Here is a 21,066-nt window from a genome sequence, read left to right on the forward strand (position 1 = left end):
CTAAACAATTAATATCCAGAATATATTCGCCTCGTAATTGCCGAAAGAAAAAGCACGCCCCTCCGACTTTCCTAGCGTAATCTTTGACTGCGTTGAGCTTTTTTAGAGTAAAGGCTGGTTTTCACTAGGGCAAAAACGCCACAGCGGTGAGCGTCAACGTAAAAATATTTTATTAGGCTTAACGGGAATTTTTCGCGTCGACGTTCACCGTCGTGGCGTTTCGAGGCTTTTGCCCGCAGCCCTAGTGAAAACCAGCCTTAAAGCTGGTTTCACACTCGACGGAAAATTAGCAGCGTAAAGTTGAAAGTTAGCGGCATATCGAATGGGAATCAATTTTAAGCTCGGCGTTTATTATCGTCTTTCCGGCATATTTCCCGTCGAGTGTGAAACCAGCTTAAAGTTGAACGTTAGCGGTATATCGAATGGGAATCCATTTTCAGCTCGGCGTTTATTATCGTCTTTCCGGCATATTTTGCGTCGAGTGTGAAACCAGCTTTAGGGTTGGTTTCACTAGCGCAAAACCGTCGTGACGGCGGGCGTGAACGCAAAAATTTTCTATTAGGCCTAACGAGGATTTCAAAAGTTAGCGCCCGCCGTCACGGCGGTTTTGCCTTAGTGTAAACCAGCCTTTACTCTAAAAAAGCTCAACGGTCAGCGGTTTTATACTGAACGGGTTTTTTGGTTTCCGGTTTTGACGTCACGTTGCCCGTCCGTTGAGCAACGAAGTCATCGGCTATAAGAGCAGGTGACGTCGCAGCACGGATTAAAGGCTTGTTTTCACTTGGGCAAAAACGCCACAGCGGTGAACGTCGACGCAAAAAAATCCCCGTTAGGCCTAATACAAATTTTACGCGTCCAAGCTCGCCGTCGTGCCATTTTGGTCCTAGTGAAAACCATAGATATAGAAAACGTATATAAAGGGAGTGAATACGGAGGTGACAGCTAGCAGAAACGCGTAATTTCTGCAGGCTATCCTTACAAGGCGCTATCTATCGGTAAGAAAGCTCGTGCTATCATCGCGAGAGCCATTGTCTCCTGCTTAAAAATTATACTAAAAGTCACCAACAGATGGTGTCTAAAGACTACGGCCTGCGGAAAGGTCAAGCACTTAGTACTAAAATGCTAAGAGAGCTCGCGCTCTTGGTCACGTGCCTTCCTCGGTGTCTGCTAGGTGTCAATTCCGTATTTTATGTTAGGCTTAGACGCCCCGAAATTTATAGACCTTCATATACATTTCTTATATCTATGGTTGCAGGGCCGGCTCAATAAATTTTTTTCACCCGGGCAAGGGGGATTTTTGGCGCCCGTCTTATTTTTAGACTAAATTAAACTACCCCCCACCCGTAAAAAACATTACCATGTCCATGTTATAAATTTACCGTTTTCCTAACAATAAATAATCCCTTTAATCACTTTCTAAATACTTTGTGTAAACATATTTAATACCTTCTTTATGGTACAGGGTCATTTTACATGGAGCTTGAAACACTAGGTAAGGTGGCAAGACTAGTATACCTTAAGTACATTAATTATAATGTCCATACTGAATTGTATCACGGTTAATATGTTAAATAAAAGAATTAAGTTTACGAAGACCCCGTGAGTTAAAGATAAAAATAATCCCTGGATATTTTTATTTTTAACTCACGGGTTGTTCTTAGTAAACTTAATTCTTTTATTCATTACATTAATTGCTTTAACAACTTAATTAAGAAACTTTTTGCGGGATTTTTTAAGGCCTACACTTATGAACTTTTTAAAAGCTGTCGCTTGCTTTTCTGCTTTAACGGCTTCTCTTAATTTACTTTTTTTTTATAAAAAGAACCAGAATGCTTCTATTTCTCGGACATCTTAATTCAATTCAACGTGACTCTAATTAATATCTATCTAACAAAAACTATTTAACTGAAACTTATAAATGGCTTTCTGCGCGTGCGCGTAAAATAGAAAAGACTAACGGTAACCACGGACACACGACAGATTAAATCGTACCGATAGACTGCTTAAGAACTAGCCATCGAAAACGATTTAAATGCATTTTAGAATATTAAATGCAGGTTCATAACAGTCTAAGAAACAAATAGAATTCTTGAAAATGGCCTGGTAGTTTATTTATCATAAAGCTGGATAAATGACAACGAAATAGCAAGAAAGTACATTGAAGTACTATATTCCTTTGGGCTTCCTTCTATTCTTGTGGCCCTAAATTGGTTAGAGTGTGCAATAACTGGTGGGTTTACCGGGGAGTCGGGGTCCCATAAGGGCGGTGGCGAACTGCGAGATGTTAGCTCAGATCAAATGGTCCTATCTCCACCTCCGACTTAGGCCAGGTTTGGGAAACTGAGCTTCGACTCAGGCTAACGGAGAGGGTCCGTGTAAACTAGCCGCCTCGGCGGATTGGATAGCCTGCTGTGGGGCGGCGGGCCTCCGTGTGAGGGCATGTTGGTCCTGTTACCCGGCCGGGTTATGTGGACCGCTGTGTCCCGTCGTTCCCCTTTAGGAGCACTCTACAAAGGGTATGACTCTTTACCTACGTAGGTAGGGTGTCGGAAGGAGTTGCTATAGCATCCACTCTTACTCGCACGGCTGTTTGCGAAGTGAGAATTTGTCCACCCATTGCTGCACCTTCTGCTGGGTTGAGTGGCTTGCGTCAAAGGTCCGACCATCAGTAGTAGGGTACTACTACCTGAGGGGCCATCGACTTCCTGAAATCGGTGTACACCCTAACTGTAATGATTACGTATTCTTCTGTAATCTTTTGTACTCATTTGTAATCTTCGTACTCATCTGTACTCATCGTAATCATCTGAACTCATTAATGATTACGTAATAGGTGTACAGGCAAATTCTTACTGGCTAGCCCCACGCTACTACCCATGCTGGATTTGTCACCTGTCTGGGCTTGGGGACGCTGGCGTAGGGCACTATGATGATAGGCCTCCGTTGGTATGGCCCCTGTTGCTTTTTCTTCTTCATATTATATACCCTGGTTTATAATGAAAATACCAGGAAAATGCTTTATCCGTCAGAACTATGCACCGTAATTTTATGGTTTATTTACTATTTGAAAATAAATAGTCGCAAAAAAACGATCATCGACGATGTTGGACATTTTGGTTGGGAAAACGGTTTGTATTTCTAATTAGCTCAAGATTTTTCAAATTATGTTATGCTTTCATTAAAATTTTTATAAACAAATCTGATTCTTGGTAAAATAAAAAGGCGCACAAATCAATTTTGGCGCCCCCTCTCAAAACGGCGCCCCGGGCAGTTGCCCGGGTTTGCCGGCCCTTAAGCCGCCCCTGTATGGTTGCTCCTTGGTTGCAGCAACGTATTCTCAGTTTGAATTTAAATTTTCCATATTTCTTGGAAACGGTTTACGATCAGACATGTAAAAAAACAGCGAAGGCTTTCTTTAGGAATTGAAATTAAAAATGTATGCGTGGGATGGCGCCAACGGAGAAATCTCTAAATTATATAAATTCCTCTTTCCGAATTCACTTCTAAGTTCATTTGCGAATTAACAATCAAAATATTAAATAGATTAAATAATTCTGAATTTTTAATTTCTTTGATTACCAGGAAGAGCGAAACGCCAACAACTGCTTGATAGGGTTGCCACGGTTTTTTTTCAGATTGAAATTTCCCAACTTTCACACGTTTACCATTTACAGAGATTTTCCCTGACATTTTAGCCAAAATTGGGCATTAATTGAACCAATATATTAGTTTACATTTAAATTCCATTACTTTTTTACTAGTATTTCAAATTATCTCGCCTTTTTATTTATTTTTAAAATTATCTGCCTTTTCCCCTGGTTTTAAAATTCCTATAATTTTAACTAGTTTTAAAATTAGCTGCCTTTTTACCTGTTTTTAAAATTCTTACAATTTTAACTAGTTTTAAAATTAGCTGCCTTTTTAGGTACCTGTTTTAAAAATTCTTACAATTTTAACTAGATTTAAAATTAGCTGCCTTTTTAGGTACATGTTTTAAAAATTCTTACAATTTTAACTAGATTTAAAATTAGCTGACTTTACTGATTTTAAATGTTTTTTTATTTAAAAAAAATTCCCTGACTATTCGAACCATTTACAAATTCCCTGACATATCCAGGTTTTCCAGGTACTGTGGCAGCCCCGACTAGAATATAGTTTTGAATCCTTGACCTTTAGTGCAATTATCAAATTCCCTGACTTTTCCAGATATGGTGGGTAGCCTTGATTAGAATATACATCCCTGACCTTTCCAGCTTTTCCAGATCCGTAATAAATCTTGTCTAGAATATAGATACGGATCCAATTCTCAGTATTCTCTACGTTAGAAATTTATTTTCATTTCCCTTTCCAAAACCCCCTTCGAGTCATAGCCGCCATATTAGTTAAAAGTTCCGGAAAATGACCGGGGCCTTTTTTCCGGAATATTTTCCGTATTTTTCCGTAAAAAATAAAAAAGTTTTAATTCCATGATTAGTCTAATATTGTTTGCAAATTTAAATAAAGCGCCTCATTTTTTCGAATCTAAAAGTAAAACTAAACCTCTAGACTAGTTTAAACTGATTAACAATGTAACACTATTAATGTAGTATGTTTACTGTTTAGAAAGTTTTCAAAGGGGGGCAATCTTCATACCTAGTCAAAAGGGGGAAGGAATTTCATACCTTTATTAGTGCATTTATAGTTCATAAAAGGGGGGGGGGTTGACCCGTTTGCCCCCCCATGGACATTTTATATTTATAAAAACATTAAAAACCCTTTAACAGTAATTTATGTTTCAATTTTTTATTTTTCCGATTGGCGGAACTTTTTCCGCATTTCATTTTTCCGGAAAATGAACAACTCTAGTTGAACTCTTCCTGTAACATGATGTCTCGGGATATCGATATCCACCTACGCTAAGCAACGTGGCAAAACGGAGTACAAAGGTACGCGATTAGCGATCTTACACGAGCGTCCTCCCTCGCTTTTGTCTTTTTCCAAGCAGGTTGCAACAGGGAATGATATATCTCGTCAGACGGGGTACAGGCTCTCTTCTTCCGAATTCTATTTCCGTCCAGCAATGATGAGACAAGAGAGAACTGAGGCGCCGAGTCAGTAGGGCCGTGTCGCGCGTGTGTGCGTGGCACAAGGGGTAATTCCCAACCGAGTGCGCGCGCGCAGAAATCTCTCTCAGGACGAGAAATAAGGTAAAACGAACTCTCCGTTACTTTGTGATAAAGTAAAACAACAGATTGAAATTCGGATAATGCACAGGGTGATGAGATTTGAGCGCTCCTCTCAAAACTAAATATTAGTGTTTCTAATTTTCCGGAAAAAATAAATGCGGAAAAATTTTCCGCAAATCGGTAAAATAAAAAAATTGAAACATAAATTACATTTTAAGGGTTTTTAATGTTTTTAACTTTTTATCGATATAAAATGTCTTATATCAGTAAACATACTACAAAACATTAATAGTGTTACATTGTTAATCAGTTTAAAATAGTCTAGAGGTTTAGTTTTACTTTCGTATTCGAAAAAATTAGTTGAAAATGCCGCTTTATTTAAATATGCAAACAATGTATTAGACTAATCATGGAATGAAAACTTTTTTATTTTTTCCGGAAAAAAGGTCTCGGTCATTTTCCGACTTACAACACTACTAAATATCTAGAGCTAGACCGACCGATATACTTTTAAACAATTTCAAAAGAAAGGGTTTTAGTTATTGCCTTATAGATATTAAGGGGGAAGAATACAGTAAAAGCCTCTTTTTCGTTCAAGCTGAACGTTTCTGTTTTAACAATTACACAATTGAATTATATTTTTCTTATTAGGCTGAGCCTTCCTCTAGTGCTTAAAATAATTTTGATAATTATAATATTAATAGTTAACGAGATATAAGGTCCTAACTAAAGGGTAGTTTGGGCGCTTGCCCAACTTGTTTAGCTCCGGGGGTCCGAATTAAAACGTAATAACTTAATTATTTTTTAATTTAAAATTGTAAAAAATATTTTAAGCACTAAACAAGAGGCCGTTCTTCACTTAAATATTAACTTTATAAGTTTAAATACAAAATTAAAAGAGTTCAGCTTGAAATAGCGCGAAATTAGACAATCTCCACTGTAGTCTTCCCCCTTAAAAGAAATTGATTTGGAAAATTTCAACGTTATATTGTATAAATGGGCGTGTTTTGGAAATTATAATATTATTGGCTAAGACAAATGCGGATAAATATTGCTAAGCCCACGCACTTGCATTATATTAAACGAATGAATAATTAAATGTGCGACGAAAAAGACGCGATATCATCGAGATTCGCGCGATTTCTACTTGAAAATCCTTCCATTTGACGGTTTTAATTTTCACGCGTATTATTTATTTTAGCGTCTATTGGACCACACACGTTTTTCCTTATTGCTTGAAAAACTACTTTGATAAATTATTTTAAGACTTGGTGCATAAAACCGATTCTCAGATAACAGTTATCTGAACCGACTAGATAATTGCGATAATTTATACACGTCAAGATGTAATGCAGATAGTTTAGACCCGAATTTATTGCGATTCGAGAGATTTCAGATGCCCCACAGTTATCGATTTTACCCAAATCTCCTCCATTAAATTACTTTAAAAATTAGGGACAGAAGCACGCTTATATCTAGACCAAGACCAATCAATTTCTTGACAGTATTTCAAACACTTCAAGGAGCGAAATATCTCGATTTCCTCGACAAACAAAGAAAGGCCCCCGAAACCAAATAATCCAAAAGAGGAGAGTCTACTAGCTGCCGGAATTTGCTATCACACGATGAGATATCTACTAAAAGTATAAGTCAGATAACTGTTCAGCTAACATAATCTGGTGAGATGAATTATATCAGATCGGTTATTTGGGAGAATGAATCAGATACAATTTGACATTAGCCGGGCCCCCACTCAAATCTTCAATTTTTTTATAGGAAAAATATAATTATTTTTATAAAAATATAGGACTTTATAGGACTATTTTTAGAAAATTATAGGATTTTATAGGACTATATATGCTATTTAATTTACGAACTTTATGCATTTAAAAACAAAACCTATATTTAGAGAAATAAATCTTTGATTTTCACTTTAAAAATAGAAACTATTTAACCATTTTATCAGAAAAATATACTAGTAGCTAACCATGTTAACAATAACCGAAGTATAGACTAGAGTGACTTTGTATAGGAATTTATCCTATAGCAATTTTACATAGTGGCGGGATTTTAAATGGTAAAAATATCAAAATTATACGATTTTATAGGACTATATATGCTATTTAATTTACTAACTTTATGCATTTAAAAACAAAATCTATATTTAGAGAAATAAATCTTTGATTTTTACTTAAAAAATAGGAATTCTTTAACCATTTTATCACAAAAATATACTAGTAGCTAACCATGTTAACAATAACAAAAGTATAGACTAGAATGACTTGGTATAGGAATTTGTCTTATAGCTAAATCTAGCAATTTAACCGAGTGGCTGGATTTTAAATGGGAAAAATATCAAAATTATAGGATTTTATAGGACTTTTGGGGGATTTTGCTAAAAATATAGGAAATTTTTGAAAATATAGGATTTTATAGGAATTATAGGACCTCTGGGGCCCCTGCATTAGATTGCTGGGTGGGGGAGAATATAAAAGATAAACTAGATCTGATTGACTGATATTGGAAATTACCATCTGAATCACCACTTGTAATTATTTTTTCTCTGAATTTTCCAAGTATTAATTACATTTAATTCAAATTAACTTCAATTTTTATATTGCCCATGCATGTCAATTATCAACTTTCCCAAGAAAAAAAGGTGCATAGAATATTTAAAAATTAACTGAAAAAACCATCCGATTAAAATCAAATAAAATAAAATAAAATAAAATAATAAAAAAATCAACAATCCTGATGGCACGCGCTCCGAAATTGGGACAATCACGAAACAACGATTCCAGACCGTTCTAGCCTTAAATTCCGTTTTTGAAACTGACAAAAATTAGGGACAGAAGCACCCTTATTGGGCTCAATATAAGTACAGTCTAGACCAAAACCAATCAATTTCTTGACAGTATTTCAAACACTTCAAGGAGCGAAATATCTCGATTTCCTCGACAAACAATGAAAGGCCTCCGAAACCAAATAATCCAAAAGAGGAGAGTCTACTAGCTGCCGGAATTTCCGACAAAATACCGAAAGAACGACAATCTAACAAAGGATATTATCCCCTACACTGCACTCGTCTAAGCCTAAATCGTTTAACCTATTTCATATCTTTTTATTTTCGTGACAATCGTGACCTAATTCTTAGCAGCCTCCAGACGAGACAAAACCCCGCCAAAAAAATGAAACAATTTAATTTTCAATTTGGTCTAATCTAGATTATAAAAAGTCAAATAGCGAAATCAAACCCTTTTAAAGTAACAGTCTGAAATAGCAAAATTTGGAAAGATCATTGGCGTGCAAATAATGGTTGCCTGGAAGCGGGGGTGTCTTTGTTACAGTGGCGTAACTCGAAGTCCAATTATAACGTAACGAATTAAATTACTACGCCGATACGAGGCGTCTGAGACAATTTCGCTAAACTGTTTAATTGCCACGTATTAAAAAAAGCGCCTTTTGGGGTTGTTAGACTAACGCAAGGTTAAATACAGCCTCACTCAGTTTGCTATTAAAAACTAAAAGATACGGGGACGGCGAAAATTATGAAATTCCTCGCGTCTTAGGTGGCAGACAACTAACTTGTAAGAGCGTCTGGAGTGTTTCCAAGTGCCCGCTGAGGAATTCCCCAATTATTCACACCGAGCGCTCAGATTTGGACACCCACTTAGCTTCGGAACCTAATTAACCTAGCCGCTAATTAGAACCCTTACAACTAAAACACGTTTAGTGGTTCCGCTGTTGGACGGTTCATTGACGAAATTATCAGTTTTTTTCATTTATCCGGTTTCTAAATTTCCCAGGTCTCACTGATTTAACCGGTTTCTAAACCCCCCGAGTCTCACACATTTCACCGATTTCGAAATATCCCGGGTCTCACATATTTAACCGATTTCTAAATCCCCCGGGGTCTCACACATTTATTCGGTTTCGAAATCCCCCGGGGTCTCACACATTTATTCGGTTCCAAAATCCCCCCGGGTTTCACACATTTAACCGGTTTCAAAATCCCCCCGGGTTTCACACATTTAACCGGTTTCAAAATTTTCCGGGTCTCACTGATTTAACCGGTTTCAAAATTTCCCGGGTCACACTCATTTAATCGGTTTCGAAATCCCCCGGGTCTCACATATTTAACCGGTTCCAAACTCCCCCGGGTCTCACACATTTAACCGATTTCGAAATCTCCGGGGTGTCATCTATTTATCCGGTTTAGAAATTCACGGATGTCAACATAAATCCGGTTTCAAAACTCCTCTGGTTTTCCATCTTTAACAGATTTTGAAATTCCTCGGGTCTCACACATTTATCAGGTTTCAAAAATTTTCGAGCTGATTATTTTAATTTAAAATTATCATCACCCTGTATAAGACAGCCATCTCTAATTAAAAATCCAGCGAAACCCCAGAAGCACCCGACGAATTAGGACGAAACGAGATGAGTCTAAAACCGCGGCGAATGCGGAAAATTAACCAAAATCGCTTTTATAATCTTCCATCTTCTGCGCTTCTTAAAATCCATTGACTGATTAAACACGCCAAAATTTGCAACTCAGAAATAAAGCTATCTCGTATTGAGCTTACGGATAACACGTCACTATGCTCAATGCAGAAATATGGTAATTAAAAAATGCTCCTTTCGGGAAATCGTGCTTGAAATTGGCAAATCAATGAGCAATATGCATTTATAACATTCTTTCAACACTTTCCATATGCCTATTTGTAGCTCTAATCATTTCGCGAATACATTATTCAAGGTTGAAAGTTTAATTTAAAATCACGGTTGTCAACTTAATTTCAGTAACTCGTATGTTAATTATAGTGTTGTTAATTTTCCGGGAAAATAAAATGCGGAAAAATTTCCAGAAATTTTCCGCAAATCGGAAAAATAAAAATTTAAACATAAATTACTTTTTAAGGGTTTCTAATTTTTTTAAACTTTTTATCGATATAAAATGTCTAAAAACAGTAAACATACTACAAAACATTAAATGTGTTACATTGTTAATCAGTTTAAAGCTAGTCTAGAGGTTTAGTTTTACTTTTACATTCGAAAAAATGAGGCGAAAATGCCGCTTTATTTAAATTTACGAACAATATATTAGACTCATTATGGAATGAAAACGTTTTTATTTTTTTCGGAAAAATACGGAATATTATCCGGAAAAGAGGCCTCGGTCATTTTCCGACTTACAACACTAGTTAATTACGATTAAATTTCATTAGAAAATGGACTGGTACTTTTCTGAGAATCCACATATTTTTTATCTAATTCCATACTTCGGTACCGAGATAGCTAAGCCGTCATATAGGCCTTAAATACAACACCGGAAGTTGAAAATCGCCTAAACTTTCCCAGAAAAGCGACGTAAAACAACGGCAACAAATGAAAAAGAAGGCTTCCAAAACGACGTAAAATGAACGACTTTTAAAACCCTTAAAATATGTTCTCCGAAAGGGTCTCGATTAATTTAATACGAGCAAAGGCCAAGTTTCTCCTCCGAAACGACACGTGTGCCAAACTATAGTCTACGCCAGTCTCGAGTCGCATTCGGTTCAAGGCGGGGTATACGTACGCGAACAATGGCGAACTTTGTACGCGTTACGAAATAAACTTTAAGCGTACTACCGGTATTCCATCAGCAGCCCCGTTTATTTGGAATTCGGTAGATTTAAATATAGACTCGGGAAGACAAAAAATATTGAAACGGTTCCAAAATGAATTACGCGTTCTACGAGGGAAAGTCATATCGTAATTTACGCGTTTGTCAATTGAGGAAAGAACGCCAATGCGTGTACATTCATCGAAGAGTCCGTAAAATGGGTGGAACTCGGCTGTTTAGCGCTTTTAACAATGGCGCGCCCGAAGATAGAGCGTAAGTGACTAGACCCTTCGCAGACGGAAACGGAGAACGGTCATTGATCCCTGCCAAAAAGAAACACAGCCGTATCATACGATTTGGTCTAAAAAATTACCCCCGCCATATTACTAGACCTACTGCGATTTAAACCAGACACCAGAATTAATGGCAATAAAAGTCGCTAGATGACTCGGTGGTGCCTTGGGTAATAGCTTAGCTGATTATCCTTTATCCTTTATGTAAAGGACTTTTTGTTTTATTTCAATTAAAAATTTGCTACTGGTCACGTTCGGAGCTAACGGGGCGTGAACCGTGTCCTACTTGCAGGCCCGACGAGACAGAGGGACCCGAGATGGACCCATCCAATGTGGCGGAGCCAGGGGATAGGTCTACATTGATATTTGAAATGGGGCAAAAAAATTAAGGGGACCTAAACAGCTAAACTTGATATTTGAAACGGGTCCCTAAAATCCTTCTAAGGGGATAAAAAAATATTATAAGCCTCACCGTACCAATTCCCAGGGCCCGGACTAAAAAGGAGCCCAAAAAATAAAATTAGGGGGACCTAAACAGCTAAACTTGATAATTGAAACGGGTCCTCATAATCCTTATATTACGGGCCTCACCGTACAAATTTCCAAGGCCCGGTTTAGACTTTTTCCCAATGGTCTATCTTAATATTTGAAAGGGGCCCCTAAAATACTTCTAAAGGGTCTTACAAAATAAAATTAGTGGCCTACGTATAAATTTCCGGGGCCAGGATTAGACCATTTCCCAGTGTTCTACCTTACGTCAAGTCTCTCATGAGGCCACGTATTTGTTTTCTTGGGCTCGATTAGTCTCTCAGTGGCCCACCTATTTGTAACGTTTTGCTGCTGGAGAATGTTTCGAATCTTCCGGAATCTTCATAGTTTACCAACATTTTTGTAACATTACAAGTAGCAATGATTTCAAAATGTTTAGCTATTTAACGAGGAATCGATGGCTACATTGATCTACTGTTTTTTAAACTGCTAAGCAATAGAACCTAATCAAGTCGGCCTCTAACCTACCCCATATCACGTAGCCTTAATAAGGCCAGACCGATTAGAGAGGGGAGAAACCGAGGTATTTGCAATTTGGAGGCCTGGCCGGGATTACGCAAATGAGGGGAACATTTCCCGAGTAATAAGAGCTCTGTCGGAGCTCGGAATAAATATTTTATTGGAGCCCGAGTTAGCTCTTCGTGGCCCTAGATAGGCCACAATACGTTCACTGTAAACGTAATAACTTTATAAAAACGGTGTCAAGAACTAATAAGAAAACCTGTCAACTTCTTTTGTGACCACGTCGGAATGAATGAATTAAGGCTGTAAATTCCCCAAGCCCCGCGTGTCGCCTACGATTGCAGCAGCGATGAGGGTGCACGCTAGTCTTATTAGTAATCGAATCCTCCCTGGGAGGCGTAAGAAGGTAACACCGCCAATATGATAAGTAAGAATCCCTACAGAGAGGGTAAAGAACCAGCGAACGGTTCAAGCAAAAGCACCACCATCGCCTTGAATCCCGCGGCTTCGAAGGCCCCGTACGTTTCATCCACGGGATGACAGTGCGAAAAAAAGGAGACGTGTTCTACCTTCTGGAGTCGGGTACTGCGCAGATAACAGGCGTAGGTGGAGGCCAGCTGTTCCATCTCTCGGTGTCCTCGGCAGACGCGCTTGCTGGTGACGTCGTGGTGCCGGTACTGGTTCAACACGTACTTGTAGGCGGGTTTATCCCTCCATCCACACCGCTCTAGCTACAGCGTGAATGAAAGTAATAAAAAGTTATCACGTGAATGCCGAGTGTCAGTTATTAAGTTTTGGCTCGGTTGGAGATCACTCTAACGACACGTGTTACGAGCCAAATGGCGAATTTGCTTCGAAGAGCCCAGGTTCGAGATAGATCAAGGGTGGGAGATATTACGCTTCGTATTATTTATAGCGTAACCTAATGATACTTTTTAACATTATACGCTCGTGAGTTTTTTGATATGACGCTATAATGGCGTTTAATCCGAGGTTCGAACTTTTAAAAAAAACATGAACTTCCATTTGTATATGGTGCAATAAGGAATTTAATATTTCGACCAAAACGTTTAACAAAGAGTTGCCATATTTTCAGATTCAAATTCCCTGACCTTTTTAAAAATTAGACACAATTTTTAACTTTGTATATTCATTTTATCAGAAATTAAAAAAAAAGTTTCCTTGTAATATTTCAGGGTTGGAAAAAAGCCGGCTTTTTTTGAAAAAAATCCAGACCAGTGGTTTTAATTGGCTATAACTGGTTTTCTACGGTTATAACCGGCTAAAATATAAATAGCACCTTTTACTTATGTAAGTAGAAATTGTCTACAGTTATTGTCGGAAATAAGAAACTAAACAAATAAAGCGAAATAGCTATATAAAATAACTAAATTCTTTTGATTTACTCGGGATATTCCCCCTAGTATTTGTGTATGACGCACCGACACGCGACAGAAGCGAGGCAGCGAACTTTGGAACCTACCGAAAAACTGATAAAAGTAAACCGGTGTCTAAATATGAAACAAAAAATAAACTAAATTTCTAAATAAAAACTATTAATTTAATAAAATTATCATATTGTAATTTAAAAAAAAAAGCCACAAAAATCTGGATTTTTTCAAGTGGGTATAACCGGATTTAACCAGGTGGCTATATCCGGTATGGCTGGTTCTATGCCAACCCTGTAATATTTAAAAAATTACCAGAAATTTTAAGCAACTGAATAATAATCACAGAATCTCACAGAATTATAGTAAAATTACCTCCAAAGACGTTTCATATATATTAGAGTAAAATTCCCTGACCTTTTCTTGACTTTATAGGTCTATTTTAAAATTTCCTGACCTTTCCCTGACTTTATAGGCCTATTTTCGAATTTCCTGACCTTTCCTGACTTTATAGGCCTATTTTCGAATTTCCTAACCTTTCCTGACTTTATAGGCCTATTTTCAAATTTCCTGGCCTTTAAATTCCCTAAACGGTGGCAACCCTATTTTAGGATTAAGGTTATTTAGGTGTGAAAACTTTCGTGTCTTCATAGTGTTCAATTTTCATATGGCCACGATGAAATAATAAAAATAAAAATATTTGCGACGTTGAAATTTAACTTTTCAATGCTTCCTAAAATGTTCCAAATTATATCTAGGTTAGCAAAACTTTAAAAAGATCAGTAGAAACAGACCCACTTGATTTAACAAAGACCAAATGGAAACGAAATAAGGATTAAAAGAAAACTGGAAAGAAAGCGATCCGAGAATTTGATAAGCATTTTGTTGCGAGTTATTTTAAGATGTGAAATAACCGGACTTGAGAATGTCCCTCGCCGGGGGAATGAGACGTCTAACTGTCTGTCGGTACTCTCCCGCTATTGAGGTTAATATAACGGCGGGAAGAGCCATCTTGGTTGTCGTCTGCTTGGCGAAACTTCAATTAGAAACCGCTTAGGCGACCCAGACCCCATTTCTATCCAGGTCCTCGCCCAAAACGAAGAGAGGAAAAACACACCCAAATTTCCCCCCTTTTCATTTTTACTCTTTCTTGTACACTCCAGGTAAGTTTAAAAATAGAAAGATCCAGAAAAAGAGTTTTTAAGTGCCACGCTTGCACCTAGACTGCTCTAGAATTTTGGCATATTTTTGTTAACTTGTTACGAAAACTCTTGATACTGAATTTTGAACTTAGTCAAAAAAGAAACGGATAACTACATTTTGAACTTAGTCAAAAAAGAAACGGATAACTACATTTTGAACTTAGTCAAAAAAGAAACGGATAACTACATTTTGATCTTAGATAACGGATAACTACATTTGGATCATAGTTAACGGATAACTACATTTTTATTTAAGTTAACGGATAACTACATTTTTATTTTAGTTAATGGATAACTACAATTATATCTTAGTTAACGGTTAAAAACAATTTGATCTTAGTTAACGGATAACTACAATTTGATCTTAGTTAACGGATAACTACACTTTGATCTTAGTTAACAGATAACTACATTTTGATCTTAGTTAACAGATAACTACACTTTGATCTTAGTTAACAGATAACTACACTTTGATCTTAGTTAACGGATAACTACACTTTGATCTTGGTTAACAGATAACTACACTTTGATCTTAGTTAACGGATAACTACATTTTGATCTTAGTTAACGGATAACTACAATTATATCTTAGTTAACGGATAACTACATTTTGATCTTAGTTAACGGAAACCTACACTTTGATCTTAGATAACGGATAACTACATTTTGATCTTAGTTAACGGATAACTAAATTTTGATCTTAGTTAATGGATAACTACACTTAAATCTTAGTTAACGGATAACTACAATTTGATCTTAGTTAATGGATAACTACACTTAAATCTTAGTTAACAGATAACTACACTTTGATCTTAGTTAACAAACAAGACGACTGATCTTAGATAACAAAAAGTTGACTTATCTTAGTTATAAATAACTGCACTTTGATTTCAGCTAACAAATAACAAATAACTACACTTTGATGTCAGCTAACAAATAACAAATAACTACACTTTGATGTCAGCTAACAAATATCTACTGGATGTGAGCTAACGGGATGTTCCATTTTGAACTCAGCTAACAACTCAGCTAACGCACGTTGCACTTTGATTTTAGTTTAAAAAAACCCTTATATCGATTATTGGTAGCTCTATAAATCCTGCTCCTATCTTATCTAAAATCAAGCCAGCCAAAACAAGATGTCACGGACATTTAAGTGCACACAGTCCCCCCAATGTATTAACTATATTTTATATTAAATTTAAATTTGAACAAATTGTCAATCATCTTGTACATTAACTTAATAAGCCCCCAGATGAATTTTACCTAAAATGCATTTTTAGAGTTACCTGGTTTTGGAAATAGGTTTCGAAACGCGAGCCCTTTAATTTAAATTAATTTTTAGACAAACCGAATTTTTTAAGTTACCTGGTTTTGGAGATAAGGTAGCGAAATGCAAATGTTTTCGGAGTTATATGGCGCCTGTATCAATTGGTACTAAATTCAAATATCAGAATAGTGCGTATGAGGTCTATGAAATCTATGAGGTCTATGGAATCTTTATTTTTTAATTTCATAATTGTGGTGGTGAGCAAATTTAAAAGATAAGGCATTCCTATCATTCTTAAATTTAAAAAAGTATGTACAATTATTTAATTTTGTAAATATATTTCTACGTCTTACCTGTTAAATCGGCAGTTTCTTTTAAAATAGTTACCACGCTTTCTTGGGGGTAACGTTGTCTTAATGAGCTATAGACGTTTAAAATTATATTTTTCTCTTTACTTGTTAACAATAAACCTTTATCATGCTTTTTATAGTAACCTCTTGGGCTATTTAAAATATTTGGAGCTTCAATTATCGAACCTTTTTTAGCTGCATTCCGAAATTAAACTCATGAAAACATGAAATTAAAAAAGATTCCAATTTCGGTTCCTAGATGGCGCGAAAAAACGATGAAACTCACGAAATTTGAAATTGACCGTTAAGTGGTCAAATTTAAATTACGCGCGGTCGACTGGCCGGAAATGGTCTGAGGTATCCTTGCGCCAACTGTACTATATATTTTGTCTTTCTTAGCCTGCAACTGACTATAGACCAAATTGTTGAAAAGTTATGAGGAATACGGCAGCGGCGGCAACGGCTACACGGATTGTGTGTAAAAATTATGTAGATTTAAAGTCGAATATCATCATATAGCACTGAAATGGTCAAATAACCAACTTGTGCCCCCCCCCCCCCAATCTCCAAAATTCATAACGGGCTACCGAGGGCATGCTATTTCCTTTCGATTGAGATATCCCTGGCTCTTCTAAGCCTAATTCTTGGAAAGTTATGTGGAATACGGCGGCGGCGGCATCGGCTACACTGCCCTTAGGATTGTGTGTAAAAAAAGAGAAGTGAAACCAATGGGAAATTTTAACCTTCGCTGGGTATTACGAGTAAATTCGTCCAGGGATTTTATAGAGCTATTTGAAGGTTAAAAGATAGGCGTATTTGAGGAAAGGACTTTCAATCGGAGAAAAACTTGAAGAAAGAAGCTCGGGATTACGGTTACCATGGTGACGAAGAGAGAGGTGGAGCGAAACAGAATGGACGGATGAAAAGGACCTAATAGTGATCACTTGCGCTCTGAAACCAAGCCCCGGGGAAGGAAGAAACCTTAAACGAAAAATTGCGCTCATCAAAACCAATCCAACCGCTCCAAATAGCCTCGTCGTAAATAAAAACAGAGCTCTTTCCATTATATCTACCGTTGCATTGTGGGATTTGGTCAACAATTTTTACATAGTTTTAAACTATCATATTCACGCACCATAAATTTAGACACCTATATTAACAAAAAATTATTAAATTCTTACACTTATCATATCAATAAAAATTTCGGTGTTGACTGATTTAAATGAAAAGAAAAATTATTTAAAAATTAATTGTAAAAATTATCATAAACTTTACCTACACAAGCTAAGTATTAATGGGGAAATGAGCCATTGTTTAAAAACTATTAAATAATAACGATTTGAACAAAAAAGGCGTTTGATTAGAAAAATACCCTTTGCACGTATTAATTGCAGAAATATTTTTACATATTTTGAACAGTTTTTAAAAAAGTACAAGTTGTTTAAATAAAGTGGGTTCTGTCTGTCTCTTAATGAACCACAGCAGGAAAAGGCCTGGCAACCTTGGATGTCGTTACAATCCATTTGTGAGAAGTAGTTACAGCAAGATGTCGATGTGTTTTAACAAACAACAATAACAATAATCAGCTAGGCTAATACCCATCCTGTTGAAATTAATGGTCTCCGTGAAATCTACCAATTTAATATAGCCAGGGTTGGCATGGAACCAGCCATACCGTACATCACCACCTGGTTAAATACGGTTATAGCCCCATGAAAAAATCCAGATTTTTTCGGCTTTTTTTAAAAATAAAACAAATTACAATATTTTACTAAAGTAATACCTTTTATTTAGTTTAGCTTTTGTTTCATATTTAAACAAATTGAGGGGGACAGCGGTAGGTTTATAGTAACAAAAACTGGGGGAAATCAAAAGAATTTCATTTTTTAATATAGTTTTTTGCTTACTTTCTTTATTTTATAATTTACAACAATAACCGCAGACAATTTCCTACTTAGAAAGTGACTGACATAAGTAAAAGATGCTGTTTACATTTTAGCCGGCTTTAACTAGAGATCGGCGTTTGAAAAAGAAATTATCAAATTATTTATTTTTATTCATAACCGACAATTATTCAAAAAATATCGGAAAAATCCCATTATTTTGCATGTTAAATCGTTGTTTATTCGTATAAAATGTTCATAAACAGTTAACCAAATTTTTATGATTAATCGAAATTTTGCCGGTTAATTTATTTGTTCCGCCGATCTCTAGCTTTAACCGAACAAAACCATTTAAAACCAAAAAAATCCGGCTTTTTTCCAACCCTGAATATAGTAACTTTCCGTTAAAACGATTAGGGAACAATAATACGCCAATAAGTCGATCCCCTAGCAGACCATAAGTTTAGCCTAAAGTGTGATTCTCGAAAGCAGGGTGACCAGGGAAAAGCTTTGAAAATTTTATAGGAAAAATAGGAATTTTAGGGGCGAATTATAGGAAAATACAAGAAATTAAATAGGCGAATTATAGGAAAATATAGGAAACTAAATAGGCTAAATATATAAAATGGGTGAATTATAGGAAACTAAATAGGCTAAGAAAAATATGGGAAAATTAAATAGGCGAATTATAGGAAAATATAGGAAACTAAATAGGCTAAATATATAAAATGGGTGAATTATAGGAAACTAAATAGGCTAAGAAAAATATGGGAAAAATAATAAGGTAATTATTGCATATCGGTATAATTTTACTCGAATCACCTAGAATATTGATAATGTTTTTGTACACTGCTTTCTTGCATTATTGGATCACTTAGCGGATTTACAAAGCTCTGATATTTACACTAGATGATGACACGTACAAAAAGGTTCTTTCATTTTCAAAAGACCGTGAAATTATATGAAAATATAGGAAAATAGGTAAGAATAAAGGAAATTATAGGAAGGCATTAAAAATATAGGGAAATATAGGAAGTCTGGTCACCCTGCGAAAGAATCCAGCCCGCATTTCGAAATTTATTTTCTGAAGCAGAAAATCGAACATATTCAGAAGGTACTACCGAGCCTTCCATGTCAAATTTTTATACTGTGTTTCAATAAAACCACTTTTTACATAAAATGGGGGAATAAGGTTCTTCAATAAAAGAGCCTCTCTCTTACCTCCCCGGACTTGGTGAAAAGAGGATCACTGAATTAAATATTTCCGGTTGGTCGTTTACCAGATTCATATGGCAAGCCAAAGAGTCCAACTAAAATCCAGCTCAAGTCAAACTGGTTCAACATCCACTTTATAAATGCAATTTTTACCTTGTTGCTAGTTTTAATTTTTCTAAATGCGTTAAGGCAAAAAATTTCGTTAGGCCTAACACCAATGGTTTGTTCAACGATAAGAATCTCCGTTAGGCCCAACAACAATTTTTTCGTCAACGCAAAGAATCTCCGTTAGGTGTAAGACCAGTGTTTCGAGTCGACACTGTCTCTCTCATCACCTACGAAAACTATCAAAATACAAAGACCCCGGCCACCTGAATTAATGGCTTTAAAAGTCGCTTGATGACTTAGGTCTAAGGTGGTGCCTTGGGTATTAGTCTAGCTGATTATTATTATTATTATATAAAGAGTAGCTTGAACGTTCAAGTATTAATTCTTCCTAGCTTTTCCTTAAATGGGTTTTATTGAAGCGTCTATTGCGAGTAATAGCTAGTACCAACTTTAATGACCTCATACTCTAGTGAGAAAATTGCTCTTTATTGACACAACTAACTTTAATTTACGTTTCTGAGTAAGTTTAACAGCTTAAAAATCAAAACCAATCTAGTTTTTTTGTTTGTACCTGGTTTAATTTCAAACACTGGTTTAAATTAATTTAAAATATTCGTCACTTCTGTAAGTTCTATTTAACTTGACACTAACCAAAAATGAATATAAGTTAAATAAAAGCCGCGTTCACACTAGACACTTAGGAAACGTTTTAAAACGGTTTCGATAGATCAATTTATAAATTTTTTGTGTCAAACTGTATTAATAGACTCCCGATAAATACATTCGACATCAAAATTTTACAATTCCATCTCTCGAAAACGGCTAATGAGTACCAAACCTATGTGCGTAGACGAAACTAAACACCATTTTTCTTTTTGAAAATATAAATTTTCTATTTTCTGTTAAAAGCAGGGTTCGGAAATAAATATAATTTTTCTAAATATTTTAAACATTTTCTGAAATTTAAATGCTTTGAGATCTCAGCTTTATACGAACACCCTGAAAATTCTAGGTTAAATGGGTTTTAGAAAAAATCTTTGATCGATTCAATTGGGACAGCCTGTAAGCCCTATATAGACAAAAACCCGAGGGGCAGGTCACTTCCATTTTGGGTGCGTCTTAATCATAGTAAAATGATTAAATCAGGGTAATCGTGATTAAATCAGGGTAATCAAGATTAAAAAATCTAATCAAGATTAAAAAATCTAATCAAGATTAGAAAATCTAATCAAGATTAGAAAATCTAATCAAGATTAGAAAATCTAATCAAGATTAGAAAATCTAATCAAGATTAGAAAATCTAATCAAGATTAGAAAATCTAATCAAGATTAGAAAATCTAATCACGATTTAAACGAGATTTAATCATTCTAATCACGATCTAATCTTTTTAATCAGGATTTAATCATTCTAATCACGATCTAACATTTTTAATTATATTTAATCATTTTAATTATATTTAATCATTTTAATTAAATTTAATCATTTTAATCACGATTTAATCAATATAATCGGTCAAATCGAGAATTTATCATTAAAATCAAAACTAAAATACGATTTAATCATACTAATCACGA

The 21,066-nt window shown here is 35.8% G+C and overlaps 1 protein-coding gene across 1 annotated transcript in view; it reads right to left on the reverse strand.

Moving 5' to 3' along the window:
* Positions 1-21,066, reverse strand: part of LOC149922102 (protein FMC1 homolog) — a 29,395-nt gene that overhangs the window by 943 nt on the left and 7,386 nt on the right. The window contains exon 2 of the mRNA XM_090163615.1: positions 12,644-12,805. Coding sequence (XP_090019741.1) covers positions 12,644-12,805 — 162 coding nt within the window. The remainder of the gene's footprint in view (positions 1-12,643; positions 12,806-21,066) is intronic.

Source organism: Leiobunum rupestre, chromosome 11 (assembly GCF_980474605.1).
Source record: "Leiobunum rupestre chromosome 11, qqLeiRupe1.1.hap1, whole genome shotgun sequence".
NCBI classification, from domain to species: domain Eukaryota; kingdom Metazoa; phylum Arthropoda; class Arachnida; order Opiliones; family Sclerosomatidae; genus Leiobunum; species Leiobunum rupestre.